The sequence below is a fragment of the Podarcis muralis genome, chromosome 3 (assembly GCF_964188315.1).
Source record: "Podarcis muralis chromosome 3, rPodMur119.hap1.1, whole genome shotgun sequence".
Classification (NCBI taxonomy): Eukaryota; Metazoa; Chordata; class Lepidosauria; order Squamata; family Lacertidae; genus Podarcis; species Podarcis muralis.
This window is the reverse complement of record NC_135657.1, coordinates 68,318,819-68,346,243: the sequence shown is the minus strand read 5'-3', so window position 1 is coordinate 68,346,243 and position 27,425 is coordinate 68,318,819. Positions and strand designations below refer to the sequence as shown.

At 42.1% G+C, this 27,425-nt stretch overlaps 1 protein-coding gene across 2 annotated transcripts in view; it reads left to right on the top strand.

The window, feature by feature from the left end:
* Window positions 1-1,629: 1,629 nt before the first annotated feature.
* The window catches only part of RFX6 (regulatory factor X6), a 32,664-nt gene continuing 6,868 nt past the window's right edge, over window positions 1,630-27,425 (top strand). Inside the window, exons 1-15 of one of the 2 annotated variants that reach the window (XM_028723255.2) lie at window positions 1,630-2,240; window positions 3,501-3,657; window positions 4,548-4,671; window positions 6,181-6,242; window positions 9,579-9,656; window positions 10,727-10,754; window positions 13,418-13,525; window positions 15,281-15,358; window positions 15,452-15,565; window positions 16,009-16,058; window positions 17,036-17,195; window positions 18,256-18,400; window positions 20,059-20,168; window positions 22,594-22,711; window positions 26,697-26,819. In XM_028723255.2, coding sequence (XP_028579088.2) covers window positions 2,012-2,240; window positions 3,501-3,657; window positions 4,548-4,671; window positions 6,181-6,242; window positions 9,579-9,656; window positions 10,727-10,754; window positions 13,418-13,525; window positions 15,281-15,358; window positions 15,452-15,565; window positions 16,009-16,058; window positions 17,036-17,195; window positions 18,256-18,400; window positions 20,059-20,168; window positions 22,594-22,711; window positions 26,697-26,819 — 1,684 coding nt within the window. In that variant the 5' untranslated portion in view covers window positions 1,630-2,011. The remainder of the gene's footprint in view (window positions 2,241-3,500; window positions 3,658-4,547; window positions 4,672-6,180; window positions 6,243-9,578; window positions 9,657-10,726; window positions 10,755-13,417; window positions 13,526-15,280; window positions 15,359-15,451; window positions 15,566-16,008; window positions 16,059-17,035; window positions 17,196-18,255; window positions 18,401-20,058; window positions 20,169-22,593; window positions 22,712-26,696; window positions 26,820-27,425) is intronic. The other variant, XM_028723256.2, reaches the window with a different exon arrangement.

Here is a 27,425-nt window from a genome sequence, read left to right as displayed (position 1 = left end):
ATGTCACTTGTCACCACCTATTGAGTATAGAGCAGTTGGACTTTACAGAAGCTTGGCAAAAAGTTCCAAGGCAAAGATGTGGAATGAAATACCAAAGGGTCGTCTTCTTCTTCTTCTTCTTCTTCTTCTTCTTCTTCTTCTTCTTCTTCCTCCTCCTCCTGCTGCTGCTGCTGCTGCTGCTGCTGTTTTGAATCTCCTTGGGCCAATCAGATTGTACCAGCTGCAGTTGAATAAAACCATTTTTTTAATTAATAAAATATATAGAACATGATATTATAATCAATTTAAATGAACAATTTAAAAAGGCAGTTCTAACTTCTGAACTTGCCCTAACTACCTGCATAAGTTACAGGTTACTGGAATTGTCCATCTCTCTTCCTACCCTCCTGGCAGGTGGACAGCAATGGAGCTTTATTAACAGGACTTTGCTAAGCATTTATAGTTCTTTGCCTGCTGGTCTTTCTTTTTGTGGTGGTTTTGTCTTCCCGACTGATTTGGGAGAGATTTTGTAAATGAGCTGTGCGTCATACTAAGTACTTATCTAAGAGATCACAATATACAGTGAGGGTGGGAAGCCTAAAGTCTGTGTGGACACCTGAGCCCACCTGTTCTCTGCAGGTGATCTAGCAAGGTGCAGCTGCACTCTCTGTGCAGCACCTCATGGTGGGGGGATAGTAATCCTTTGTTAATTGTGCAGCTTCCCAGACTGAGGATAAAGAGGTGCATATTTGAATGTTATAATGTCCAAAGAGATTAAAAACTAATACAGTGGTTCCTTGGGTTAAGAACTTAATTTGTTCTGGAGGTCCGTTCTTAACCTGAAACTGTTCTTAACCTGAGGTACCACTTTAGCTAATGGGTCCTCCCGCTGCCACCACGTCGCCGCCACGCAATTTCTGTTCTCATCCTGAAGCAAAGTTCTTAACCAGAGGTACTATTTCTGGGTTAGCAGAGTCTGTAACCTGAAGCGTCTGTAACCTGAAGCATCTGTAACCCGAGGTACCACTGTACTGGTTGGATTTCCAAAAGCAGGCAAATAGTTGTGGGTGGTGGGTTTTGCTTGTTGCTTTTAATATTGGGGAACATTATATTTTAAAAATATGTCCCCCAGCAGTGGACATTCCAGAGTGGACGATACAGTCCCCCCACCCAATCTGAATTGGCAGTGAACATCACTGCAGGGCACCTGTCTACAAAGTGCCTGGGGATCATCTGTCTGCTCCCGGTATTTATCAAAGATCCAGCATCAACTGACCCACTTTAATTCATCAGAGGTCAGCATCCTTACTTTAGTTAGAACTGCCAGGAACCTTGGCCCTTAGATCGCTCAGTTGGTAGAGCAAGAGCCTCTTAATCATGGGGCCGTGGGCCTCACGTTGGGCAAAAGATTCCTGCATCGCATGGTATTGAACTATAGAACCCTCAGGGTCCCCTGCAACTCTATGAAATCGCGCCCTCTGGCTTGGAAGCCTGATCTTAGTGACCAGGTCTGTAGGAGGCGACTGCGGTGACTCCACTTTGCACGCGCTCAAAAGAGCCCTTATCAGAACGTCCCTTCCTCTGGGGACGAGCCTTGGAGAGCAAACGAGAGCTGTATCTGAGTGAAGAAGAGTTGCTGCAGGGGCACTTGCTCATGGCTTAAAAGGGAAAGGGAAAGAGGTCGCGAATCTGACGTGGGGCAGAGTGCGTGACAATGGGTGGGCAGGGCTTTCCTTTCTCCCCGGCCTGGCGGTGCTGAAGGGGGAGAGCGGTTTGTTCTCGACGGCCCTCCTCCTCCTCCTCCTGTCCCCATAAAGGAGCTTGACTGGAGAGAGCCTTCACGTCTCATGCCCCTTCGGCTCCGCCTGTGCCAACCTGACCAGCACCTGCTCCGTTCCAGATCGTGCACCTGTCCTTCCCCACCTCTCCGCCTTGGGGCCGCAGTGGGGTTGGGTGGCCGCCTCCCCGCGTGCTCTCCAGCCCCTCTGCTCCCCCGACCATCCATGGACGGGGCGGGCGCCGCGCCCTGAGGATGGAGAAACTGGCGAAGTTCCCATCCCGGGGCGCCTTTGCGCCGGGCCAGTCGCAGCCTCCGCAGCAGACGGACGACGACGACGAAGAGGACGAAGAGGAGGACGAGGACTGCTACGCCGAGCTGCTGGCCCAAGGCTTGCTGGACGAGGCGCCCCAGGCCGGCTCGCTGCCCGGAGGACGGCGCCGTGGGGCCCCCGAGCCGGGGCTCCGCGCTGGGATCAAGGCAGGTGAGGGGGCAGCTGCACGCCGGCCAGCGGGAAGGGGCAGCCCAGAGGGGATCACAATCCCTCAGGGCCGGTGGGGGCAGCCTCGGATCGGGGAGCCCTTCCTCGTGTCTTCCTGCTGGGCTGGGACCAATGCCGTTGCGCACTCTGCACCAGCCCCGGGGATTTGTCACCACCCCCTGCTCCCGTTTGTGCTGCCTTTGGCACTGGGAGCAGAGACCAGGATGGAGGATGCTCGGGTTTAAACTCCTTGTCTTCCCCTCCCACCCACGGATGCGAAGGGAACGTCTTTCCAAATAATTGCAGTGGAAAGAGATGCCACGGAGCCAATGGCGAGTTTATCTTGTTTCCATTGCATTCCAAGTACGCAGTGAAAAGGACGCACAGGTCATCCCCCCCACCCCCACGTCACCCCCTCAGTTTGGTGAGAAAAGTACAAAGGCTTTCATTCCCACCGAATTCCCTCCCTTTCGCTGCCGTTCTCTCTCTGAAACCCAGATCCTAAACATATTTACAGAAAGCGAAAGGCTGCAAGAGGTCCCCTTGAACTCAGCGGGACTTCCTTCTAAATAAATACATAGGCTTGGAATGCGAGTCTCCCTGATTTTAGCTGGGCTTCTTAGAATTACAGTCACAGAGCTTGGCTTCAGATGTGCAAGATGGTGTCTTTTAGTGGTGTAGTGTTTGCTGGTGCTAAAGTCTGCAAGTCTGAGGTGGGCATTCCCTCAGCTGGGTATCTACAGATTCCAAATTGGCAAGGGAACATTTACTGGAGTAATTTCTATTGGTGCATGGGGTTTTGTTACCGAGGTACCCAAAATTCAACAGTCTGCATGTGAAATATGAATATAATAGCTAAAACAGCAGCATTGATTGGACCAAATATTCACCTCTTCCCGTATGCCTACCGAACATTCTTCTTTTCACACCTTTTCACACTTTGTATAGCTCTATGATAAGAAGACAAAACTAGAAGTCATCCGCTGCAGCCATGGGGGTGTTGCTCTTGTTGCATTGGGACTATGGGATGTGTTTGTGTGTATGCGCAATGTGGCTCTTTGCCTTTGCAACACACCTGATCTGGATTAGGCTTCTCCCCATGTGGCTCTGATCTGCATCAAGAGGGGAAAGCTCCCATCCAAGAAATCCAAGTTCAAAATTGTGTGGCGTTCGCAGGTACAGGCATAGCAAAATAAAATGAACCAACAGCCCACGGTTCATTTTGATTCATTGTGTTTTCTTCTTAAACTCCCTTGTGCTCAGAAATTCATTTTAACCGTGAACCCCTTTCCTTGGAAGAGGAAGATGGAAAGAGCCAGGAAAGTAAGATAAAATCTCTGAACAAACACTCGCCTCCAAAGAAAACGATCACTCAGATGATGAAGGATAAGAAGAAGCAGACGCAGCTCACCTTGCAATGGTAAGACCACTGGCCACTCCAGAGTGCTTGTTAACTCTGCACACTTACTGAGGAGTGAGTCCCATTAAACTCAATGACACTTGCTTTGGAGTAGACACGCAATGCCCCTTTCCTTCTACTCCAGGGGTATACAACATGGTGCCCTCCAGACATTATGGACTATAATTCCAAGAATATTTGCCCATCAGCCATGCTGGACGGGGGTTATGGGAGCTGCAGTCCAAGCACCTTGAGTGCTCCATGCTGTGTACACAGTGTTACTTTCCCCCATTTAATGTATTCATTTTTAATTGTTTTAGGCTAGCGTGATTTCCATGTCATTGTAAGCCTAAATATGGATTACCAGGATAATAATAATAATAATAATAATAATAATAATAATAATAATAATATTTGCACCCTGCCCATCTGGCTGGGTTGCCCCAGTCATTCTGGGTGGCTCTTTGGGTGGCTTTTAGTTAATTGTGACAGCTGATCCAAGCTTTGGCTTCACATGCCATTCACACGCAGGATTGTGGTTGAGGAAGAGTGATCTTAACCACGATCCTGCATGCAGGTGGCACACACTAAACCAAAGCTTGGGCAAACTGCTGTGCCCTGCTGAGCTAAAAGGCCAGCCAGGCAGTTGTTATATGCTCCCTGGAAGCCAATACACCTCTGCGTTCATGCTAGGCTATGGTTTGGCTTAGGGTTAGGTCAGAGGCAGGACTATTAACATTTAGGAAAAATGATTGGAAGAAAGTGGTGGAGGTATTCACACAGTACAAAAGGACCAGGACTTTTTTTTCCAATTTCTGGGCTGGTCAGTAATAATAATAAGAAAGGTAGATAAACTAGGATTAAGGATAGGACAGAGTATTTCATGTTATTGGCTTGTTTTCCACCTTTAGGTTGGAAGAGAATTATATTGTATGTGAAGGGGTTTGTTTGCCGAGGTGCATCCTCTATGCACATTACCTGGACTTCTGCAGGAAGGAGAAACTTGAACCTGCCTGTGCTGCCACATTTGGGAAGGTAAATAAGGCATTTGATTCACCTGTTTTCATTTCATTGCTTTTTTGAAATAAACAAAACCAGTTCCTTCATTTTCTTCAAGAGGCGTTTGATTTGAGCCTCTGATTTCTCCCATGATAACAGGACTGAGCAAAGCCCTCTGTGCTTTCAGTGAAATGTTATTTTAAATCTTACTCCTGGTAGGATATGCTCAATGTCCTTTTTTGTTTTGCAACATGGGACTGAGAAGGGGCAGTAGTAGAAGCCGGGGATTTGCAGGAGGATAGAATCAGTCCTTCACCTGAAGAGGTGCAGGGTAGAGGGAAAGGATTGCTGAAGTCGGCAAAGTTGAAAGGCATGTAACTTTTGTAATAATTACTGTGAGAACAGGGCACAGTTAATAAAAGAGATTGAAAAGGATAGGGTTGCAGGTGACAGATCTTTCCTCTTCCCTCCTACCCCCAATTGACAAAAATCCACCCACGCTTTAATGTTGAACTTATTTAATCAAAGTGAGAGGTGGGCTTTCCAAATTAAATCCAAACTACTAGGAACTAGTGAAACTAAACACCAAGAAAGCTCCAGAGTTCAAAAAACACCCATGATATCTCCCAATTGCTTTGTGGAGCTGAAACACATTAGTTTAATGAAATGGGGGAGGGGGTCCATGTCTTCCAATGATATTAAATGACTTCAGTACCAACAAGAGTGAATTAACCTTAATTCCTAGCCCCAACTGCATTACTTCCTTTTCCGAATTTTGGCAACAGTGGGATTATCTCTTTCTATTAGATGTGGGGCTTTCTGGCTCCAGGGTATTTGCTCTGTTGTTGGCTGCTGAGCTGTGGTGTCTGTGACTTTTGGCAGCTTGGCTCACCCTCAGTTGTGCCATTGCAGAAGTCAGTTCCAAGGAGAGCCTTTTCAAAACAAGATTAGCTATGCTGCTGAACTGAAAAACAACAACCCAGTATCGGCACATCTCAAGTTCAGAGTTCCTTATCTCAAACCACATTGAATAAATTGGTTCTCCAAGCTAAAAAAAACCCCTTGTTTTAAAACCCACCTGGCTTTTTGGTAACTGTCCAGCTACTCATATTGCCCAGTTGTCTTGTTGATGCTTCCAGGGCAATTCACATGGGATGCTAAAAGTGACACTGGGCTTTTCTTGTGCCACTTGTCCAAAATTGTTTGATTCTTGTTCTTGTGGCACAGAATGTGGAAGAACATCTGCCTTGTGTGCAGCGTGTCCCAGGTTCAATCCCCAGAAACTTCAGGTAGGGATGGGAGATTTATCTGCCTGGAACCCTGGAATCTCTTACCTGTTGTTATAGACACATCTGAGCAAAATGGACCATTGGCTTGACTTGGCATAAGGCAGCTTCCTGTGTTCCTAGATGTAAATCTTAAGCTATGGAGGTTTTACATTCAGGTTTCACAATGTGGGAAATGAGAGTGGCAGGGGAGATGAACACAATGCCACAGCCTTTGCCCTCCCGTTTTAGATATTTAATTCCTGATCTTTCACTCTAGACTATTCGTCAGAAATTTCCTCTTCTCACCACAAGGCGGCTGGGCACCAGAGGCCACTCAAAGTAAGAGATATTTCACCTCTAGCGCTTCGGAGCTGTGATTTCCCAATCTATAAATGTGTGTGTTAAGCCATAAAATCATTCATCAGACAACGGGAATTCTCATATGAGATGAATTAATAAATAGTCTCTAAAACAGGGTGCAGAATCTATTTCAGATATGGGGCCATGTATATGGGGCTGATCTTCCAGGGGCTGCATGGATGGGGCCAGATAAAAAGCAGGCAGGGGCAAAGGTCCTAGCCACACTCGCCAAAATAATCACAAACACACACACCCCTGCAGTCACACACAGCAGTTAGGTTTGAAAAAGGCCTCCTATTGGAGATGATAGGAGGCTTTTCTCCAAACCTAATTGTGGAACTGGGCATTATTAATGGGGAAGATTAATGATAGAATGATAGCTCTGGGTCCAACCCCCAAGAAGAAAGCTATTAATTAAAAGGCCCCTCAAAGCCTCAGTAGCACTTGACCTGGCCACACTTAGAGCAATGACTGCTCCCTGCTTAAAACGGGGGGCGCCCTTTGCGTGGACGCGTGCAGCCCCTAGATCTGGAGCGGCTCCAACAGCATAGGCTTGGCCTTGCCTTCCCTCAGGTGGGATACCTGGAGGTCTCCGCCTACCTCAGTCAGTTGTCCAATCCCACCTGGGGGAAGTGTTGCCAAGGAGACCAGGCCAGGTAGGGGAGGGATTACCTGCCCACACAATAGAGGGAGGATCTTACCTGGGAATCATGTTTTACAATTCTTAAAATATGCACAGATGAGATCTGAAGAAAACAAAAACCCCAACCAGGATATCAACATGGAAAATTCTGGGGTGCAACAGATTAGCAAATCAAAATGTCTTTAGGATGATTCACAAGCATATCATTGGCAGACCCTGTTCCACTAAAAAAGGCCACAAATACTTAAAAACCTTCAGATTAAATGACAAAAGTCTGGGTAAAATGGAAAGTTTTTGCTTAGTGCCTAAAACTTGACAAAAATGGTGTCAGATTATCTTCCCTGGGGAGAGCATTCCACAAATGGGGAGCCGCCACAGAAAAGACCCGTTCTCATATTGCCACTCTCTGGACCTCTCATGGAAGGGGCACCAGAATAAGGGCCTCCAATGATAATAGCAAGGTTTGGGTTGGTTCATATAGGGAGAATCAGTCCTTGAGGTATTGCAGTCCTGAGCCCACAGGCAGAGGAAGAGGGGGCAGGGAGAGCGCACCGCCCCCAGCAGCACCCCCCTGCGGTGGGCGCCACGCCCCCAGGACATGCACCACGCCCCTGCAGGTGGCGCACCACGCCCCGGGACACATGCCACGCCCCCGAGACACGTGCCAGCCACGTCCCCGCCTGTTCTCTGCCACTGTCTGAGCCATTTAAGGCTTTATAGCTCAAAACCATCAGTTTGAATTAGGCCCAGAAACTAATTGGCAGCCAGATCCATGTACTCTAGGTCTGATCTTTTATAAATACCCTTGTGTGAGCCCAGGTGAGATTCATTTCCTACTGATTTCCTACAACCAAGCCTTATTTACTTTGATGCTTGATGAAAAGGCTGAAAATTTTATTTTTTTATTTATCTCCCAACATTTATATGCCTCTTGACTGTAATAAAACCACAAAGTGGTTTACAAAAGGCAGAATGAATGGGCTGGGTGAACAAGAGGGGGAGGGAGTGAAAGATGGAAGAGGTTAGAGAAAGCGTAGTGAAATGGCAAAAGTGATGGAAAGCCCCAGAGGAAGAGACCCTTCCACACAACTGCTGTCCATGAAATCCCGCAGGCAGTTAACTTAGTAGGAACCATTAAACAAATGGCCCAGTGCAGAGAAAGCTGTTGGACATAAGCCCTATTGAAATCAACGTGACAGATAAATTAGCTGTGCTTAAATTAAGCCACACAAGTAACTTCCTCTGGACCAAGGCCAAGGTCTGTTGTGCAGCTGTGGTTCCTGTTGAGGGATGACCTGTGTAGGTGTCATGGAGGACAGATGCTGTGGGCTGTTTGAGCTCGAGTTACATTTTAATTTCTTTGTAGACTTTGATCAATGCTAAATCTTAGCTTCCCTGCGCCATTTCTGAAAGGCATTATCTTATTTATTAAAAGTGATTTAGTGGGTTAATAAAACTGATATGGCAGCTGGCCTTGCGATAATGAGTTATTGCAAGTGCCTGAGCAGCTTAATCCTATCATTGCCCTTATCAGCCATCATTTGTGTCAGCATATGCTCAGGCCAGGGCTACTTGCCGCACAGGAACATATGTCCATGCACATGAAAATGGGAGAGTGAAGAAATAGAGGGAGAGACGGAGAGAGATTGTTGTGCTTCTTACAGTAATTTTTGATGAAAAATACATATATGAAGATTGTCATCACAGCTTTTATTTATTTTCAGTACAATAAAAACAATTAGACACTAAATAAACCTATCCCATCTCTCTTATCGATCCTATACATCAGTTCCCCTCTTCTTGATCCTCCCTCTTCTATCATACTATATTTTATATAAAAATATTACTTTTTATGTTACAGATAGTAAACTATTCAATAGCTAAAGTTCACTATGGCGAGTGAGCTCGCTTCTGCACACCTCAGACTGCTGGAAATAAGCGGTTTCTAAAAATCCAAATAAGTTGGGTTCCTGGCTTAAATGTCAATACCTAATGACAAAATGGATGCCATCATATAAACTACTGTCTTGTTTTTCTCTTATTTGCTTATGAGTCTTAAGGAAAGGCATGCACCTGTTTTCAGGGACACTGGTGAAACTTCTTATTGTGATAACACTTTGGGGTCTTTCATCACCTTGACTAGTCATGCTCCTAAGTTCAAATCTTAGCTTTTAATAATGTCCTGTCTTGGGGGACAAGATTACTGAATGAAGGTTACCTAATGAACATAAAAAATAAAACTTGAAAGTCTGAGTTCTGCTTTGTCCTCAACTTTTTGTGCCCCTTTTAACAGCATATCTATCTATCATCTATCTATCTATCTATCTATATCTATCATCTATCATCTATCATCTATCTATCTATCTATCATCTATCTATGTATCTATCATCTATCATCTATCATCTATCTATCTATCTATCTATCTATCTATCTATCTATATCTATCTATCATCTATCTATCTATCTATCTATCTATCTATCTATCTATCTATCTATCTATATCTATCTATCATCTATCATCTATCATCTATCATCTATCATCTATCATCTATCTATCTATCATCTATCTATCTATCATCTATCTATCTATCATCTATCATCTATCTAATCTATCATCTATCATCTATCTATTTATCTCTATATCTGTTTGTTGGCTTCTTCCCTGCTACAGATATCACTATTATGGAATTGGCATTAAAGAAAGCAGTGCATACTATCACTCAGTGTATTCTGGAAAAGGTTTGACAAGGTATGGTAAAATAACATTTGAAGTATAACTGTTAATAGTGTTGAATGATGTTCAGAAATCACCTTGGACTAGTTCACACATGTACATTTTATTTTTACCACTTGATTATTATATTACATAATCAGGCGTTTGCTTTAACATTCAAATGCTCAAAGTGTGGACAGGGGAGTGGTGTGCATTCAGGCCCTATTTGTGTTATATGTTATAAGTAACATATAACTAATGACTATCCTCTCCTGCCACACTAGTGTGGCGTGTCACACCCTTTGAGAACAACTGATTTATGGGCTCATTGCCTTGTGGGCAGTCTGTGTGTGGGAGGAACATCCTGACAGTGGGTGGGGTTGAAGCCAACAGAGACAATTGCATAACTCTACAACACACCCCTTATTGGGGACACTTTGGGAAACATGCTCTTAAATGCCCCAGAAAGCAGAATTGTGTTGTCTAGCACCTAAATGAGAGAAATGAGGTCTCTAGTAGGTGCTCTTGGGGAGGGCATTCCAAAGGCAAGGAGCCACCACAGAAAAGGCACAGTCATCAAAAAAGTGGCAAACTTTTAGCTATTCTGGGACTGAGTTAGGCTGCTTGCAGACAGGGATTTATTGTGGAACCACTGCTACTCATGCACAGAAGCTTTTTGCAACATCCACATCAAAATGTCAGGCCATAATTTTTGTTGTATTTAATCCAAATTTCTTCTGACTGCAGAAAATCTTTTAAGGAAAAACAGACCTCTATATGTCTGCAGTCACCACTGGTATGAAAGGCAGCTAGTGCATTGGTTTGAGTGGACAATTTGTCATATAATGTTTCAGTCTCCATCACCACCGGAATTTCAGTATAGCTGAATATATATCTGCATTATTATTATTATTATTATCATCATCATCATCATCATCATTATCATTATCATTATCCATGTGAAAATAGATGTTGCTTCACTCTCCTCAAAAAAGCACCACCCTCCCTTTTGTGAAACATGATAACTAGTGAGTGGTAGTATTTTTCCTCAACATTTCCTAAATTTTACATCCTAATGCAAATGTGAAATATCTTGGTTTTCAAAGGTTTTCTGGAAGCAAGTTGAAGAATGAGGTGAGTAATATTTCATATGCTTTTGTAATGTGGTGGGAACATCAGATACACAGAGCCCTACTGATCCCATATTGGAAGTTCCACAGTCTTTTGATGTCTGCTTCAAAACCTAATGTAGTTGTGGCCTGTTGTTTATACTTGGTAAGAAGACTAGAAAATGCAGACTCTTGAACCAGAGGGGGAAGTGAACTCAAATTAGAGATTTAAGAACAGAACAGCTACAGGAAATTTTTGACTCCACTCAGATACAACCAAGTTTAAGGTGACCTAACAACTGGACTGTACAATAGCACAATCCATATATGTGGGGCATCAACGAAGCTCTTCCCAGTGTCAGCTTCCCCCAGTTTGGGGAGGACCAAAATTTTAGCTTGTTTAGCAACATGTCCCCCAGGTAACATAAGGTATGAATATTTTACAGAACTACAGTCAATAATGTTCATTAGATTATGCTAATTGATTATAGCCAGAACTTTCCCAAGCCTCCCACGTCTACAACCTTTTTTGCTTCACTGAGACACACAGATTTGCAAATGGTTGGCTCCCCCCACCCACTGTGAAGGCAGCAGTATCAGCAAACTCCTTTATCTAAAGCATTTATTGTGCCATTCAAGACTCTGTGATTAATTGAGCCACAAATAATTGCTGTCATGGACTCTCACGTTAAGCGGGCTTACCACGAGTTCCTTCGAAGGGAAAGACACCCATGGCAAATGTGCGGCTGAGACCCAAGTCTCCAGATTCATTATTGAATTCATCATGCCAATGTTTTCTCTGCATTTGACACAAACCCACACACCACACCTCCTCCCTCAGCTCCCCTTGCCCCTCATTTTTGAATGTTTGATGGGTACTTGCATCATGATGTTTCCCAAATTACTCTTGGTTTTTTTAAAAAAACACAAAAAACAGTCTCCAAATGCTGAGAGGTAATTGTTCAACTGCAGCCATGTTGACTCATGACAGTCTTTTAAACCACCTAATGTTTGTGTCAATACAGAATGTGAACACACATCACTTCTTTCATTTAGCTCTTTATCTGTGTTTGTGTAGCCTGATTCTTAGGTGAGGTGCAGCCTGACTATCTATATTTCTATCCTTGCTCACTTTATTTTACTTTAAATTGTTGAAAATCTAAAACAATGGTTCCCCAATCTTTACCTCTATGGACCACTTGAAAATTGCTGAGGGTCTTGGTAGAGAACTTCCTGATTTTTCCACCTCTCATAGAAATCGCAATGTGCCAGATTCTTTAATGGTATTTTAGAGCTATGTTTATTTCTTTTATATTGCATTTTATGGCATTACAATTTGAATTCCATGCAACACAATAAAACACAATATAAGAAGTAAATGAAGCAATAATAAACCATTAAAAATAAAATAAAAATATTTAATGTGATGGATGTGCCGTATCCTGTCTTAAACCACAAATCCACAGACAAGCCATGAACCACCTGAATGAATCTTGTGGACCACTGATGGTTCTCAGACTACAGTTTGGGAATTTCTGATTTAAAACATCCATTGAATATCATCCTTGAATCATGAGATTGGCCATGGACAGACTGCTTAGTTAGATGGCCTGATTTGTGTCACCCAGTATGCTAATTCTGAGAGTGCCAATATATAACAAATTCAAAAGCTGTGGTCACTGGAATAAATATAAAGGGATGCAATGTTCAAGCCAGACTAATGTTGCACTTCTTCAGTGTTTTGCCGTTATTCACATTCTGTGCACCTGGATCCATGTTGTAAACTGTAGGATCGAAGATATGGGATCCAAATAAATTTAGCTTTCAGTAGTTACCAACACAAGTAAAACGTCTGCAAAAGCTACAAAATGAATACCGTAATTTACACATAATATACAGATTGTGATCATTTATCCCGAGAATATGAGTTTCCTTGCTGTGGAAAGTACTTTTTTCAGTTTCAAAATCTTTTATTATTATTTTTTTTAAAAAAAAACACACACACAGAGAAAGTAAAACAAATTAAAATATAATACAAAAACTTTAAAGGGCAGGTATGAAAAAGAAGGCAACAAGGAGAAAACACAGTTTTTGGAATCATTTCAGGAAGAAGCATCCAGGTTTTTTTAGAAAATCTTTTCCCCTTTTCCCTCTCCTGTCCTTTAATGCTTAGGGTTAGTGTAGAAACATAGGCAGGTGGGGAACTTGGAGCTATCTGGTTGATCCAGAAAATGCCTGGGCAGATTTATTATTGTAAGTCAATTTCTCTCTCTCTCTCTCTCTCTCTCTCTCTCTCTCTCTCCCCCCTCTGTTGCTGTGTGCTAAAGCACCACCATATATATATTTCTGATTTAGTTTTCATATGCATAGATTTATTATTAATTTAATTGATTTATTCACAACTTAATTTAAGCAATCTTGAAGTGGCTTGCAAAGTAGAAACTTGAGGGGAAACCCAAATCTGAAGTACAAATAAATAAGAGAGAGAGAAACATACTTTAAATTTAAAAAAATGGAATCTAAATATAAAAACAAAATACTGGTCAAAACAAAAGCAAAAAGTTTCCTAATGCCAGCTTCATAATTCTGATCAGTAAATTTATGCCAATTAGTATGGCCAACTTTTATCCTGCTAAAATTGCGGCTGGTTGTTGGCGTGAAGATGTAATATTGTTTTCCATCTTATAGGGTGGATTCACTCGGAAATATTCACTGAGCTCCAAAACTGGGACTCTCCTTCCAGAATTCCCCAGCGCCCAACACCTTGTACTGGATGGGTGCATCTCCAAAGACAAGGTAAAAATGTAAAGTGATAATATATTGAACTAAATCAGCTCCTTTTTATTCTGTCTCTTCCCTTGAAGGCTTCACAGTAGTAGTGACATGAAACAAGTAGAAATATCTATAATCAAACAAACTTGACTGATTTATAGTGGGAGCAAACCTCTATTATCTCCTTTTAACTGGCTCTCCGGTGGAAAGTGGTTAAATTATTTACATATTAACTTGCCTAATATTTTACAAACAGGTGGTATTTGCCTTAAGAAGGGCAAAACAAAGAAATAGTTAGGAGTACTATCCATTCCAAATACCAATGGATTAATTTAGCACTGATAAGATAGGAGCAAACGATTGGGGCAAATTATTAAGTGGATTTTTCCTCCTGCCTAGTTTTATCAATGAACAGACGATAGCACACTTGTACTTACTGATTATTTTTAAATTATGTACATGTGGAGTTTACATGACAGAAAATAGCAGTGGGCATTTCAGCTAGCACATTGGGTTCATTTCTTTGTAGACCTTTGTGAATAATCACATAAAATGTAGACCTTTATGAACAATCTCACTGAAAATATTTCACAATTTTGGCTTATTGTCCATTTGATCATTGGGATCTCCCAGACTTTCCCAGTCTTCATTAAAAGCCTCAGATATGCTTTAGATCCCACAGGAGTCCATGAAAATGTAGACACTGGTTTCTATGGAGACACTTTAGCTTGGAAAGGTACTCTACCTGAAGCATACAACATGTCCTTGTTGTAGAAGATACAGTCTGCATATACCAGGCAAATTATCATTTAAAATAATTTTATAGTTTTGACAAGAATCTCCATTATTCTATTTGATTGGGTGGTCCAGATCAACCATTACAGCAAGATGATGTATAACATTCAATTACCAAAATGCTCATTTTGGAGATCAAAGTCAAAAATCAGCATTTGAATTTTAACAGAAGAACCCAACGTGGAATGTTCAGTTTCAAAGGCTAGTCACTTTCTGCTCCTTTGATTGGACAGTTTATCTTGGCATGTTAAACACTATTGCTGTATATTTTTAACTCTCTTCTGTGTTACATCAAGAAGCAGAAGGACAGAGCATGGAAAAGCTTTAGTTCCAGCCTGAGTGTTGCAGTGGAGAGTGCTGGATTGAAATCATGGCTTAGCCATGATAAATCACTCTTTGGCCTTCTTAAGTCATTTATCTCCATGAAAAGGATTTGTGTTTGAAGCCCTTGAGAGATGCTGGCACTCAATGCTAGCAATAGATGGACCAATGGTCTGATAAAGTAGAAGGCAATGTCCTATGTGCTTATGATAGTTGTATAGGTTTGCTGTGAGGGCAAATGAGGCTTCCAAGGCACTTTGAAAATCTTACATAAATGGTAAATTGCATAAACTAACAACTAAGTGATCAGCTCGCTTGAGTGCAATGCTCAATTCCATACATTAATATTTTGTATTAGATCAGCTTTCACAGTTAATGCAAAAATGCACTATGATACTTACTAAATTCCTGTAGAAGAGGTGAAAGTTTGTGTGAAGGGCCATAGCTCAGTGGTAGAAAACATGCTCTGCATGCAGAAGGTTCCAGGTTCAGTCCCTGGCATTTCCGGGGAAGAATGGGAAGCATTCCTGCCTGAAACCCAGGAGAATTTCTGGCACTCGGTGTCAACAATACTGAGACTGAAGGACCAATGGTCTGATAGTATAAGGTGGCTTCTTATGTCTCTGAATTTCATTTGATTTTAAATTTTAATTCCTGAAATAGGTAGATACCCTCATCATGATGTACAAAACCCATTGTCAGTGTGTCCTGGACAATGCCATTAATGGAAACTTTGAAGAGGTAAGGCTCACTTGAGTACGCACCTAGCACTTACCTGTACAAGGTCATGGCCATCATATCATTCATATCTGTGCTCTGCTTGCTCTTCCATAGATCCAACATTTTCTATTACATTTTTGGCAAGGAATGCCCGACCACCTCCTCCCCCTGCTTGAAAACCCTGTGATCATTGACATCTTCTGTGTTTGCGACTCAATACTATACAAGGTGTGTTCCATGTTAACTAAAATGGAGAATGGAAATCTTGTCCCAAGCTAAGTCCTCACTGAAGTGAGAAGCTTCAGTCTCCATACAGGGTTCATGTGACTGAATACTCCTCCATACAAAAATCATTAAAATCACTGCAGATAGAAAACAGGAGTGTCAGGGTTCCTTTCTAGTTTTTTATCAGGAGTACCACCTATAGTGGAATGGTTGATGGGGTGGGAAGTGAAGTGTTAAAGTTTCTACAAACTTTTGAGTGAAGTGTTAACATTTCTACAAATTCTTCAGTCTGTTAACTTTTAATGATTGTGAATGGTTGTTGAAATAATCTCTTATGTGAAGACAAAGCAATTTTAAGGAAGCTTTAGTAAGCACCTGTTTATTCCTCCTACATTGGAATGTGTTGGTGTTTGAAAACTTTTCATTTTCCTGCCACTTTATTCAAGGTCCTTACAGATGTACTCATCCCTGCAACTATGCAAGAAATGCCAGAAAGGTGAGCAATTACTTGCATAAGATGATGTTGATTGAATAATAAAGGTAAACATTCTGATAACTGATAAGGAAGGTGGGGGAGGAATTACCATTTTTAAAAAGCGTTGATCTTTTGACACCTAATGACATGAATTATTGTAGTTGAACAGGGAGCAGCTTGATGGACAGCAGTGTTTCACTTGCTAATTTCAGTTGCATTTATTTCTATTCATCCAGCAAGGGCAATCAAATTCTCTATGTATGAAAGGGCAGTATGTGAGTGGTTCCTTATGCTGAATCTCCTCCATCAGCAGACAGGGCTGTACACAAGTTCCCCCTTGCTAGTTTTGGACTGTACATATACCACAAAACAAAGAATTAGTTAGCACTTTCAGCTTTGCCAATGCTGATTGCTAGCTAAGGAAAAATTCATTCAGCCTTCCCTTCCTAGACAGCTGTCTCAGTGTTCATTAACTATACAGTGATATGCAGTATTAATATTTTTTTTTAATGGTGTCTGTTGGATATATTTGTTTAGGCTGAATTGTATTGTATTGTTTCATTCCCTGTTTAATGCAGTATCAAGTATGGTTGAAGGCTTAATATATTTTGATTGGATAGGATTGCAGTGGCAAATGTTGATTTAGCTAAAGCCAGAACCCACTGCACATTGCTTCTTTGCCATGTCAAGCAATAGCAGTTGGGCTGCTGGGACAGTAGATTTGGCCCATCTTGTTATGCTGGTGCAGAATAACACCATGTGACACTTGTCATTGCTTCCCAAGGTGTTGCTAGTCTTGTGCATTTATTTGCAAATGCAATGGGTCTTGAGTTTTGGCCACGTGGCTTTTGAGACTTCAAGGAACTAGTCTGGCTTGTGTTGGTTTATCAAGTACAGTATGCAGCTTAGATTGTCCAACATTTTTGTTCAGCTGTTCCTGATTATGACAAAAATCAATACAGAAGTTGATTCCAATCTACTATTTTCCTTTTCATTAGTTTGTTGGCTGATATAAGAAATTTTGCTAAAAACTGGGAACACTGGATTGTTTCATCACTAGAAAATCTACCAGAAGACCTTGCAACAAAGAAATTACCCATAGCACGAAGATTTGTATCTTCGCTGAAGCGTCAAACCTCCTTTCTGCACTTAGCTCAGGTAAATCTAGAATAAAGGTCATAGCACTGCACGCATGATGAAGAGAGTGACCTGAAAGTTTTGACAAGAGACATTGGTTTTTGCCACTGGTGCTCTAGTTGTCTCAGCAATTGCTTAATTGCCCTCAGCCCTGGGGAAAACCATGGGGCCACCTGGGCTCCATCTAGGCTCCATCTGAGAGGGAACCTTGGAGCCAGACAGTCAATGCCCCTGGTTAACTCCACATTCCAGTGGGCTACCAGGGAGTCAGCAGAGGCCATCCATGTGGGATAATATATCCCCTACCACTCTCTGCAAACCATTTGGATCCATTGAGTGGTGGTGATGGACCATTGCGAGAAGTGAAGTTACAGGGAACCAGGCAGAGGGCCTTCTCGGTAATCGTGCCCACCCTGTGAAACACCATCCCATCAGATGTCAAAAAGATAAATAATTATACGACCTTCCATAGAAATCTGAAAGCATCCCTGTATTCAGACGTTTTTTATGTGTAGTGTTCTGTTTAATGTGTGATGAGGCATGCAGGCATCAGAGGTTGGCCAACCTGCAACCCATTATATATTTGTGCTTGGATTCTATACAAAGCTTGAGGTGGCTATCTGTAGGTTAAGAGAGAACTGCTCCTCTCCATGCATTTGGTGAATGTGCAATAATGGCAACTGACCATTTTCACTAACACATTGTTATTTACCAACCCACCAACTCTCTCAGGGCTGTAGATTCACAAGCAAGAGCTGGTGAGAACAGTTGCTGCCACTGATCAAGTGCTTTCAGGCAGCCCAGACCTGCTCTGTGTTTTCTGATGGTGCAGCTTTACCCCCAGCTAATTTTGTTGCATCTGAAACTGAGCAGACACCAGTTATAAGAACTGTGCTTGCTATTTCAGTGTTCATTCCATTTTTTTTTCTATGTCAGAAAACATTAAGGGGGCCAAAAATAATAATACTGATTCTGTATGGTCTTCTGAACATAAACATAAAGAGAAACAGTAGTGCCATGTCCCCACCCATCTCCATTAGCATTTTCAGCATAGTTTTTTTCCCCTGTTGCCTATTCACAGATTGCTCGACCAGCTCTTTTTGATCAACATATAGTGAACGCCATGGTTGCTGATATTGAGAAAGTAGATCTGCACAGCATTGGATCTCAGGCATTGCTCACAGTCTCAGGAAGCATGGTTTCTGAGGGAGAGGGCTACGTTGAATGTAAGTTGCTGGTCAAGGGAGGAATCATTGCTGTTCCCCACTCCCAGGGAATTTCTTTTAAAATATGTTACATTAAAAATCACATTTTCTGTCCTGTAACAATCGTTTCACCACTTAAGAGATTTTTGAAATCTTAAGTGGTATAGAAATGTTTTAAAGAAAGAAAGAAATACTAATAATGATGTTAATAATGTCCAAGAGAAGTCAGAAGAAAAATCAAATGATTCCCAGGCAATATAGGTTTAATTTTGCTTTATCCAACAGCTTAAGTCTAAGGTGATTTGTGTCTCATGTGTGAAAATAGGCCTTAACCTGTAGGTGTTTACTACAGGTGCCTGAAGCTGCATGGAAGCAAGAGCTTCTCAGTTCACTTAAATGTTGGGAGAAGCTCTTTCTCATTCCATGCACATGGTGGCCACTGATATTGAAGAACCTGGTTTGAGAATGTGATAGAGGCAGCTGATTGTATACAACTGAAAATATTATTTGGAAAAAATCAGCTTCACTCTACTCCTGAACCATCACTTTTGATATTTCAGACTTTTGCTGAAATCGTTACAGGATCATTGGCATCCTGATTTTATCCCTGGTGATTGCTTGTTATGATGACCTGGCTAATTTTTCCTTTTGTCTGACTACACTCTGTGATCTTTGTGTGGTCGTTAAAAGTATTTCACTAAGGAATAATAAGTTTCAGAGTTAATTAACTGATTTTTGTTTCCTTTTTTAAAGTATAAGACACGTTTACATTTCAGTGCCATTTCTTTTCCTCTTCTTTTTTTACTCCATTCTTCTGTTCTGCTTGCATAGCTTTATCATTGCTGTGAGACAGGAAAAGACTGGTTAATCCACAGGAGAAAAATTCCGCAGGGTGCTCTAAATCAAGAGGAGTGGCCTAACCATTTTTGGCCTGAAGGTCACATTGACATGTTACAAACCCTCTGGAGACCACATGCCAAAGTGGCAAGGCATTAAAGGCTACTTAGTCAGGGTAGCTAGTACAGTGGTGCCTCGCAAGACGAAATTAATTAGTTCCACGAGTTTTGTCGTCTTGCGATTTTTTTCGTCTTGCGAAGCACGGTGTCGGAAAAGTTTTGGAAAAGCTTCAAAAATCACCAAAGTCTTCAAAAACCTCAAAAAAAGGCTACCGCGTGCTATGAGTTGCTCCTCGAAGTCAAGTCGCAACTGTATTAACGGTGTTAAGAAAAAGGAAACAAACTTGCAAGACGTTTGTCCATAGGGAAAATCGTCTTGCGAAGCAGCTCAAAAAACAAAAAACCCTTTCGTCTAGCGAGTTTTCCATCTTGCGAGGCATTCGTCTTGCGAGGTACCACTGTATAGGACTGGGTACAACTAAACCATCAAGAGTTTATGGTATTTTATTCCTGTGTTCCTCAAAATTGCTATAAGGGTGTATTCCAAGCAACAGCTAAAACTACTGGGTTGCATCCAGCTAAGACATACTCAAAATAGGCCCATTGAATTCAGTGGACTTTATTTTGATGAACTCAAGATGCTGTCTTCTCATTTCACCTCTGCAGCTCTAATTCTTCCTTTTCCTTTCCTTTACATGCTCCAAAACTATCAATGACTGGTGAGTGGCTTTCTCTCCTGTTCAGAGTAGAATGCAACTACATGTTTTCCTTTTTACATGGTAGATGACTCTATTACAGTGTTCCAAGAACTGAAGGACCTTTTAAAGAAGAATGCCACTGTGGAGTCTTTTATTGAATGGCTGGATACTGTGGTGGAGCAAAGGGTTATCAAGGTAAGCCCCAACTGAAATCAAATTGTTCCTGATAAAGTCTATTCCTCTTGTGAACAGCATTCTTCCCTCTCATGGTGCCCAACTGGCACCTTCCCTTCCTGGGGGTGGGGATACAATGGGAAACTGTGGTTTAACCAGTGCTTTTTTCTGGGGGGGATGCAGGGGTACATACCCCTAAACATTTTGTGTTGCCCTGACCAACCGACCAACTGACGGACCAACATGCCAGCTGTCTCCTCAGTAGCAGCGCAGACTGGAGCTCCGTCATCCTCCCCACCAGTGCCCAGGGAGGGGAGTCTGGGGCGGCTGCAATGGAGGCAATGGCGCTCCTCCTCCTCTTGCCGGGCTAGAGCCAGTCAGCGAGCACTTGCCCCTCCTCGCTCAAGCCGACCCTGCCGTTGCCGGGGGCCTTCCTGTCCTCTCAGCACTGCTGCTGCCACCTTGAGTCCCTCATCCGGGGGTTGGGGGGAGGAAGGGGAGAGGAGATGGGGAGCAGCCAAAATGAGAGTACCCCTAAACATTTTGGGGGGGGAGCCCTGGGTTTAACAAACCAGAAAGCAATGCATTAAGACACACTGGATGAGGGCGCACAAGGTAACAGTTTGTTGGACTGGGACTATTACATCTGAACTGAATCCAATGTATTGTTAGGCTTCAACTTGATAGAAATAAGTCAGGCATACGTCAGAGAGATTGCAGGTTTGGTTCCAGGCCGAATATTTCAATAAAGCAAGTCACCCAATTCTTTGTGTATGTCCCAGTACATATAAATTTTATGTTTGCACTATACTGTAGTCTATTAAGCCAGGCCTCCCTGCCTGCAGGGGCAGGAGGGGGAAAACCCAGCTTCAGCCCTAGCCACCTCAGGCCCTATGGTCAGAGGGGGGCAACAGCAGCAGGGGGGTGGGCTGACTGCAGTTGCACCAGCATCCTCATAAGAGTCAATGAGGTACGCCTGTACTTTGTGAGAAGACCTTAAGGTCTCAGATTCCATACACTATCACTATACGATTCAAATGATCATTAAGCCCTCTGATTCAAGAATGAATTGAAATATTGCAGAGTAGAATGGCATTCTCAGCTCTGTTTAGCTAATCTTTAGATAATCACTGTTAAACAGAGGAAGCAAGGGAGGGGTGGAATTGTCCACCATTCAGCATCTGTTGCAGAACATTGTTCTAGGGCAAACAGGTATAGTTTCCAGTGTTTTCCTCCCACGTCTGGAAAAAAATGCTGAACAATTTACTGTATGAATCAAGATTAGCTGAGTAAGAGGTAATGATTTACAGAACACGTAATCCTTCCATTGCCCTCTACCTTCTGTTCAGTTAAAAGTGCAGGGCCTCTCTCCGTCACACCAAATGGCTTCCTTTTGTTTGCTGATTGAAAAAGGGGCAGCTCGTCATGTTACCACAAGCTGCTGCTGGGTCCTGGCAAGGGAGGCAGTGTCAGAGCGTCTTTCAACGCCTGGACACAGAAAGGACTGACAGATTGATAGCACAATTTCTTGCGGGGATATTGTGGGGTGTTGCTGGGCAGGGGTTGTTGCTGTGAGTTTTTTGTATCTTTATTTTAGATTTTGTTGTGATTTATTTGGGTTGGTTTTGTATTTTTAAATGTTTTGTTTATTGTTTATGGCTGCTCTTGCTATGTTGTAGTTGCATATTTTTTTCATGTTGTAAGCCACCTTGAGCTTGGTTTGAACTGTGGAAAGGTAGCATACAAATAAAAGTATGTATGTATATATGCATGCATGCATGCATGACAAGAGACAGAAGCAGGCCCTGATATCCATTAAGTGTCTCTGCAGGCACATTGGTGATGCTGCAACCATTATTTAGAATGGAGTGTAAAACTGCTTAGGCTGTTGCAGCCTTAATAATGCAGTGGGGTTTACGCAGAAGCAAATCCCTCTGTGCTCAGGGGTGTAAGATCATAGCCTTGAAGGTCCTTAGTTTGGGGCCTGGATTGTGCTCTCCACTTCTTAGAAAACATTGTTTTCTCCCAACATCAAGTGAATACACTCTTGATTGATGTTCACCTTGCAGCAGTAGGTTACAAAATTATGGTCTATATGAGGCACAGCCACCATGGTACCCTCCAGATGTTTTGAATGATATCTCCCATAATCCTTGACCATAGGCTCCTTAATGGTTGGGACTGATGGGAGTTGGAGTCCAACAACATCCAGAGGGCAACCATGTTGTCACCCCCTGGTCTATACTAACGATAACTGGCTTTTGATAAAGCCAGTTGTCAACACACAGTCTTTAAGCATGTTCACTACAAGCAAGATGCATGGGCATTGGTCTCCAGAAATACTGTACTGCACAGCAGGATGGGTATGTTATAGTTTCTACTATATGTGGATTTGGTTTTCATTTCTTTTCTCTCCCCACCACCACCTCCCTGCCATTTTGTTTAGGCAAGTAAGCAGAATGGTCGATCCCTAAAGAAGAGGGCACAAGACTTTCTTCTCAAATGGAGCTTTTTTGGAGCTCGAGTAATGCACACTCTCACTTTGAACAACGCATCAAGTTTTGGTATTTGATTTTATTCAAATTCTTTGTTTTCCTATTTAAGTTATGGCAAGGTGTAACCAGGGGCCCCACCAAATTAAATGAGGTGGGACGTCCATTTAGGTGGTGTCAAAGTCACACAGATGAGCCTATTTTCCCAGAAGCTAAGCAGAAGTCCTCTCGAATCCAGACATATAGAGATTAGTTGTGATTACTCAGTGGTGAGAAGTATTTTCTACATATGGTCAGTGGTTCTTACATTACTTTTCTAGGACTGAGCCATGGCATTAAAAATAAATTGTAATGTTAGGCTCTGGTAGGCCCTGGCTCCAACCAAACTTTTGTCTTTATCTGTGTGGTTTATATAACTGGTTTTAGAGAAAAAAGTGATTTTGTTGTTGAGACGCTGAGTGATTTTCTTTTACCTCCATGTAACTAGAAGCAAGTTTTTCTTGATGTTTTTGTTGGTGTACTTATGTTATTGCTTTTTGGCAATGGGTTTGTATTTATACCATTAAAAGGCATAGATGCCACAATTCATGCCATGTTTAATTTCTACATGAAAGGTGATGGGACTAAGCTTTGTCTGGAACTTGTGCTCACAACCTCTCATAAGGAAGTCCCTCCCTATCTACATATGTGTACATAGGATTTGTCTTAGACCGAGTCAGGCTATTGGTTCATATAGCTGAGTATTGTCTACAATGACAGCCAGTGGCTTTCCAGGGGTTTAGGCAAGAGGATTTTCCAACCCTGCCTGGAGAAACCTGTCACCTTTTGTATGCAAACCATATACTGTGTTTTTAATATGTCCAGTCAATCAATCAATCATTTTATTTGTATTTTTTTTTTTTAATAATTTTTATTAGATTTTCACATTTTTTACCAACAAAAATCAAAAATCACATTTCTTTAACCTTGTTCCCTGGACTCCCCCCCACCCCCCTTCATACATCCCTACCTCAATGATTGGCTCAGCAAGTTCAAATTCCTCCTCCTTAAATTAACATATAAATTTTTTACTGTATCTCCTCCTAGTTTGTCCCATTTCTCTTAATCCCATTTCTTATAAACATATAGATTCTTTCCTAAGGTCGGCCCAATTTCCCCTCCACAGATTCCCCATTTTCATATTTAGTAAAGACCTCCTTAACCAACCCCAAGTTCATGAACCTTCCTACCATTCTGCTTCCCCCTCCCCCTGCCCCAGTTCTGGTCCCTTTCCAAATAAAAGTCATCATTAATATTTAGCCTGGGTTTCTGATGTCCGAGGCCTTTAAGTCCCTTTCCGTTCCTCTTCGTCGATTTTGTTGGAAATCTCTCTTCTTGTTCATCAGATCTCGAATCCATCCAGTCTCCATCACTCCAGTTTCTCTTCCCACCAGGATACTTGGTAACCACTGCTGCCACAAACCAACCAGTCTTTCATATTCAAAGGAGGTGCCCCAACCATATTTCTTGTTTCTTATTAGTTCCTGTACTCCAAGTGTTTCAGGGGCCCCCTCCTTCCTCTTTAACATCTTCTGCAGAATTGTAATCCATGTATCCCAGCAATCTTCTTCTTTGTGTTCCGGCATTGTAGACTTTTGCTTGATATTTCCCGTCTGTGATTTGTCCTCTATTTTCTCAATTTCCTCCAACTCTTGAAGTGTCCCTTCTGTTACAGCTGCAGATTCCTTTCCTGTTAGGTCATTCATGCATTCAGCAGAGTTGCTTATTCCGGAAGTCAAGGTCATAAGTTGTTTGCTCATATTCGAACTCTGCTTCTGCAATATTCCCACGAGAAAAGACATCCTCTCTATCTCTGCCAGCAATTTTCCCTCTGCAGCCATTGTAATTACTCAAGAATCCCCCTAGAGGGCTTCTGGTTACTTTGTATACTTTTCCACCAGTCCAAATCTTATTTTGTTTCTTTCTTTCGGATTTCCAATACTTTATTACAGTTTCTGATACTTTAATTTCAGAAAGATGTCATGCACTTTTACTTAGATCTGTCCTTTTGACAGCTCTTTTGACAGCTGTCAAACTCCTTTTTCTTCTCCAACAGGCTCAAATTCGGGACTCCCCCTGGCCAGGGGGGGGGGGGATTTCACGGAAAAATTCCCATCTTTCAAACTCCTCTCCAGCACAACACTTCTTTTAGTAAATCGCGGAAGTTTGATTCTTTTATAAAGATAAAAATACCTCTCCGCCTTAGTTCTCCCGTCCTTGCTTAAAATTTTCTGTAGTTAGAGGGGGTGCGGACTCCCTTTTAGCACACCCCCCGGTCGTCTCAAATTCAAGGAAATCTTTTCTTTAAACCGAATTCCCTTTTACTCACGGGTTCCTCTTTTTCAGTCCAAATTTCAGGGTAGAAAGTCAGCGCTCTCTGGTCATGGCTCGCGGCTTCGCTCCACCGAGGTGTCGATCGACTCTCAGCACCACGCCACCCTCCGTACCCTTTTTGGGGGTCGGGGGGAGGCGCTTAAGATGCCCACCGAGTCCTCCTGTCCGCAGGCTTCAGCGCCTGCGGTTTCTGAGGGTCCCCGCGTCGCCGGCGCGGCGAGACCCGTCCTCAGTGGAGCCGATTCCCCCCGGAGCTCGGAGGGAATCCGCCATTTCCAGATCGCACCAACCCGGAAGTCCCCAATCATTTTATTTGTATGCCACCTTTCCAAAGTTAAAACCATGCTCAAGGTGGCTTACAACATATCCAAAAAATAACTACATAGCAAAAGTAGTCATAAATAATAAACAAAACATTAAATGTTACACAACCCAATTGAATAATTTCCACATAAATAATTTGATACAAAATAAAGATACAAAGAATTATTAACAGCAACAAGCCCCTGTGAAGCAACACCCTGCAGCCTCAGCTTTTGTAGCTGGAGTCAGTCAGAGCCCCACCCTCCCAGTCCAGGTGGGGAAAGGCCTGCAAGGCAGGGAGCAGGTCTTCCAGGACTCACAACCAAGATGCGCCTCAGTCATTCCCTATATACCTAAGTGTATAGAGAAGAGGTGATTTCACCTCAGAGAGCATTTTATTCTCTACATGTTCACAGGCACTTTTTCCTTTATAATTCTTATACAAACCCTGGAGTTAGGGATGGAGAAACTCGATTCATTTACCCTTCAAAATTCAAACTTACCTGAATGTTGTGATGCAGTTCTGCAACAAACCAGCGTTTGCAAAAAAAAAAAAATGCATATATTTGGGTGCATAAATGCATGTAATGTATGCACAAAAAGGAATATATTAGTGAAAAGAATACAAAAAATACAAAAATAAATCATGTTAGGGAAAATTGCTTGTATGTTAGTAAAAACTGTGACTAAACGTGTTTATAAGAAGAAATTGCTGATGAATTTTTCATACTTTTAAACTGAAAAATGCTCCAAAATTGGAGAACTGAATTTAAGATTGGAGAAATGAGAAACGGAGAGAACCAATCTTGATAGATCCTTCAATCCCTACCAGGAATAAATGATTGTTTTTGTTTTTTTTAATGACAGCTCTATCATCTCAAAGAGCCCCTAGCCACTGCTGGGAATTTTCTTTAAAGTGTTGTTAAGTCAAGATTTCATGACAATGTGCTCATTTTCTTACTCTTATTCTACAGAGGTCTGCTAGCAAGACTCTGTCAACTACTTTCTTGTTGTTTAGTATAAGGGAAACTGAAATATAGCAAACCCGGACTCTTGTCTACAGAGTTCAGCTTTATCTTACTCTAATGTATGCCCTCTTCAAATATAAAGCATATCTCACTTTCATCAGTGTTGTACTTTGATGTCATTAGTGGCCAAATAACCTACAGGACAGTCAACATATTGAGCTTGGGGGGCCAGTGCAGAGCAAGATTAGAGTGAGAAGTTAAGCACTGCTTCTTGTTGGTCTTAGCAGGTCATTGAAAGTCCAACAATTATTTGTTTGTTTCATTTGCTTCTTGTAGAGTGTTGAGAGATGGTCACCAAGATAACTTTATGACATACACTCTCTCTCTCTCTCCTCTTTTCTCCCCCTGCAAAGGTTCATTTCATTTGGTCCGCATGCTTTTAGACGAATACATCTTGCTTGCCATGGAGACCCAGTTTAACAACGACAAAGAACAAGAACTCCAGAATCTGTTGGACAAGTATATGAAGAATCTGGGTAACTAGGATTGGTCGTTTATAACCCTGAGAGTTCTGAAGCTTTGATGATGTTCACACTTGTTTGTGGTTAGGCAATGGTAGCCAAGCTGATTGGTTGTTTTGACATATTTAAACAATTATTCTTCCATACCTAATATTGGCAGGGTGATTTGTTTATTTAAGTTTCTCTTGGGATGGATGATAGATTAAGGCTGCAGTCTTAAACACACTTATTGGGGCATAAGTCTCACTGAACTCAGTGTCCACACACGTTTCTGAGCAGGCATGCATAGGACTGTGCTGTTATAAAACTAAACTAAAATTAAAACAGATTGCTCCCCGCTTGTTCCTATTAATTCACCTTCAGTCACAAAATGCCAGCCCTAAAAAGGTCTTACAAAATGTCATGTTGGTGCTTGAGCTAAGGCTTTGGGAGGAATTCCAAGTTGCAGAGGCTGATTCTGAAAACAACGTTTGGAAATGGCAGAGGGATGATGAATCAAGAAAGGTAACCTTCAAGAAAATCCTAGCTGGTCATAGAGAAGAAGGCTATCTCTTGGATATATTGAGCCTTTAAATAATACCCTGAGGAGAATAGGTACCCATTGTAAACCCTGAAAAAGTA